A 1,635-nucleotide genomic window follows, 5' to 3' on the forward strand; every position below is an offset into this window, starting at 1 on the left:
AAACAATGTATATCCCCCTGTGGAAAAAAAAATAGAAATTGTGATATGGGAAGCATTAAATTATTCTCAGAATGATGCAGTTCTTTTCTTGAAATATCTGATCTTTGTTATCAGTTAATGAGTGTTAGTTTGCTTATGACACCAAAATCACAGCTGGATTTTAGGATGTTGATTCAGACTTACAAAAAACCTAAATGGCCTATGATCTGCCTATCTGTGTTAGTTATAATGCTCAGAGGCTTCTGGGCATGAATGAATTACAATCAAAATTATTATAATGAGGAGTAGTAGTAGTAAAATGTGATGTGTCAAATTAATAATAGAAAAAGAGTTCTCACCGGCACTCCTCTGGATTCTGCTTTGCTTCATCGCTACACCGATAGAATTTTCCCTACATATAAAACAAAAATGTAGGTAAACATAAAAGTTAACTTTAAGATCTTGCAACTGGCCTGGCAGGGGACCAAGTCATTTCCAATGCAGAACCCCACTGAAGTCAGTTTGGTTCTGTCAATGCACTCCCTGGTGCAGGATATGTTTTGGAAGAATGTGTTTATTTACCTTGAATAGCTGTACACCAATACAGGCGAACATGAACTGCAGCAGGGTTGTAACAATCATGATATTGCCAATAGTTCTAATAGCAACAAAGACACATTGAACAACGTGCTGTGAAGAAAAGGGGGGCAGGGGAAAAGAATGTTAACACAACTGAATGTTATTACTGAGTGTTATGAAAGTGTACAATGTATTTCCATATATTTAGATAATTTCACTCCTAAAATTAACCCGTCAGAAAACAGACTGAATGTTTCTGGTACTGCTTTAATGTTCTTACCATAAATTAGAATGATCTCTGAATTTACCTGCAATATGTTGGATGTAGGTTACTTCATATCTTAAAGTGACAGGCAGCACATATGCAGTGTACAATTAAAATGAATAAATGGCAAAGATACATTTGCAAGCAGTATGGGCCTAAATCTAGTCTTAGTGAAGCTGATGTTGTTCCAGATTTAAATGGCTACAATACATGACAGAATTGATCCTACAATGTCTAAGAACCCCGAACTGATTAAGGGTCTGGCTCTGTGTTCTTCTCCAGGCAAATTCCCCTTTGACTTCAGTAGGGGCTTTGCCTGCAGTAGGACTGCAGAATGAGGCCAACTGGAACAGAACATATAAAAAAAATATAAAAACCTTCAGTCCTTTTGCTCTGTTTATTGCCCTTAGGGGTCTCAAGACTCTTAAAACTCTCAGTATCTTCACAACTGAGATTGCGCTGGACCTACGCAGAAAAGAAAAAAATTAGTCTATTACTTTTTCAGTTTATTATTTTTCTGTGATCTGATTTACTAAAATTACCTTTGCTCCTGCAGTTTCCCAGGGCAAGGGGTCAGACTTGATGATCTAATAGGTCTCTTCCAACCCTAAAATCTGTGAAATCTATGAAAACATTGTGCTCATCTGATACCTGATATCATGGCCTTTCATTTTAATCATGGAAAAATGCAGATTTGGGGGTTTTAAATCAGAGAATTTTGAGTTTTTACAGAGAATTTTGGATTTCTAAACAGAAAAAACCAGGATCCCTGGTAACCATGCATTGAAATTCATCAGTCCTGATTACCCAGG

General features: G+C 36.7%; 1 protein-coding gene across 1 annotated transcript in view; it reads right to left on the bottom strand.

The window, feature by feature from the left end:
- The window catches only part of CACNA1D (calcium voltage-gated channel subunit alpha1 D), a 325,917-nt gene that overhangs the window by 179,543 nt on the left and 144,739 nt on the right, over positions 1-1,635 (bottom strand). Inside the window, exons 22-24 of the mRNA XM_019504611.1 lie at positions 1,201-1,288; positions 562-669; positions 339-391 (exon numbers count right to left, since the gene is read on the bottom strand). Coding sequence (XP_019360156.1) covers positions 339-391; positions 562-669; positions 1,201-1,288 — 249 coding nt within the window. The remainder of the gene's footprint in view (positions 1-338; positions 392-561; positions 670-1,200; positions 1,289-1,635) is intronic.

This window comes from Gavialis gangeticus, unplaced genomic scaffold (genome assembly GCF_001723915.1).
Source record: "Gavialis gangeticus isolate Ggan-Ray unplaced genomic scaffold, GavGan_comp1, whole genome shotgun sequence".
Lineage (NCBI taxonomy): Eukaryota > Metazoa > Chordata > Crocodylia > Gavialidae > Gavialis > Gavialis gangeticus.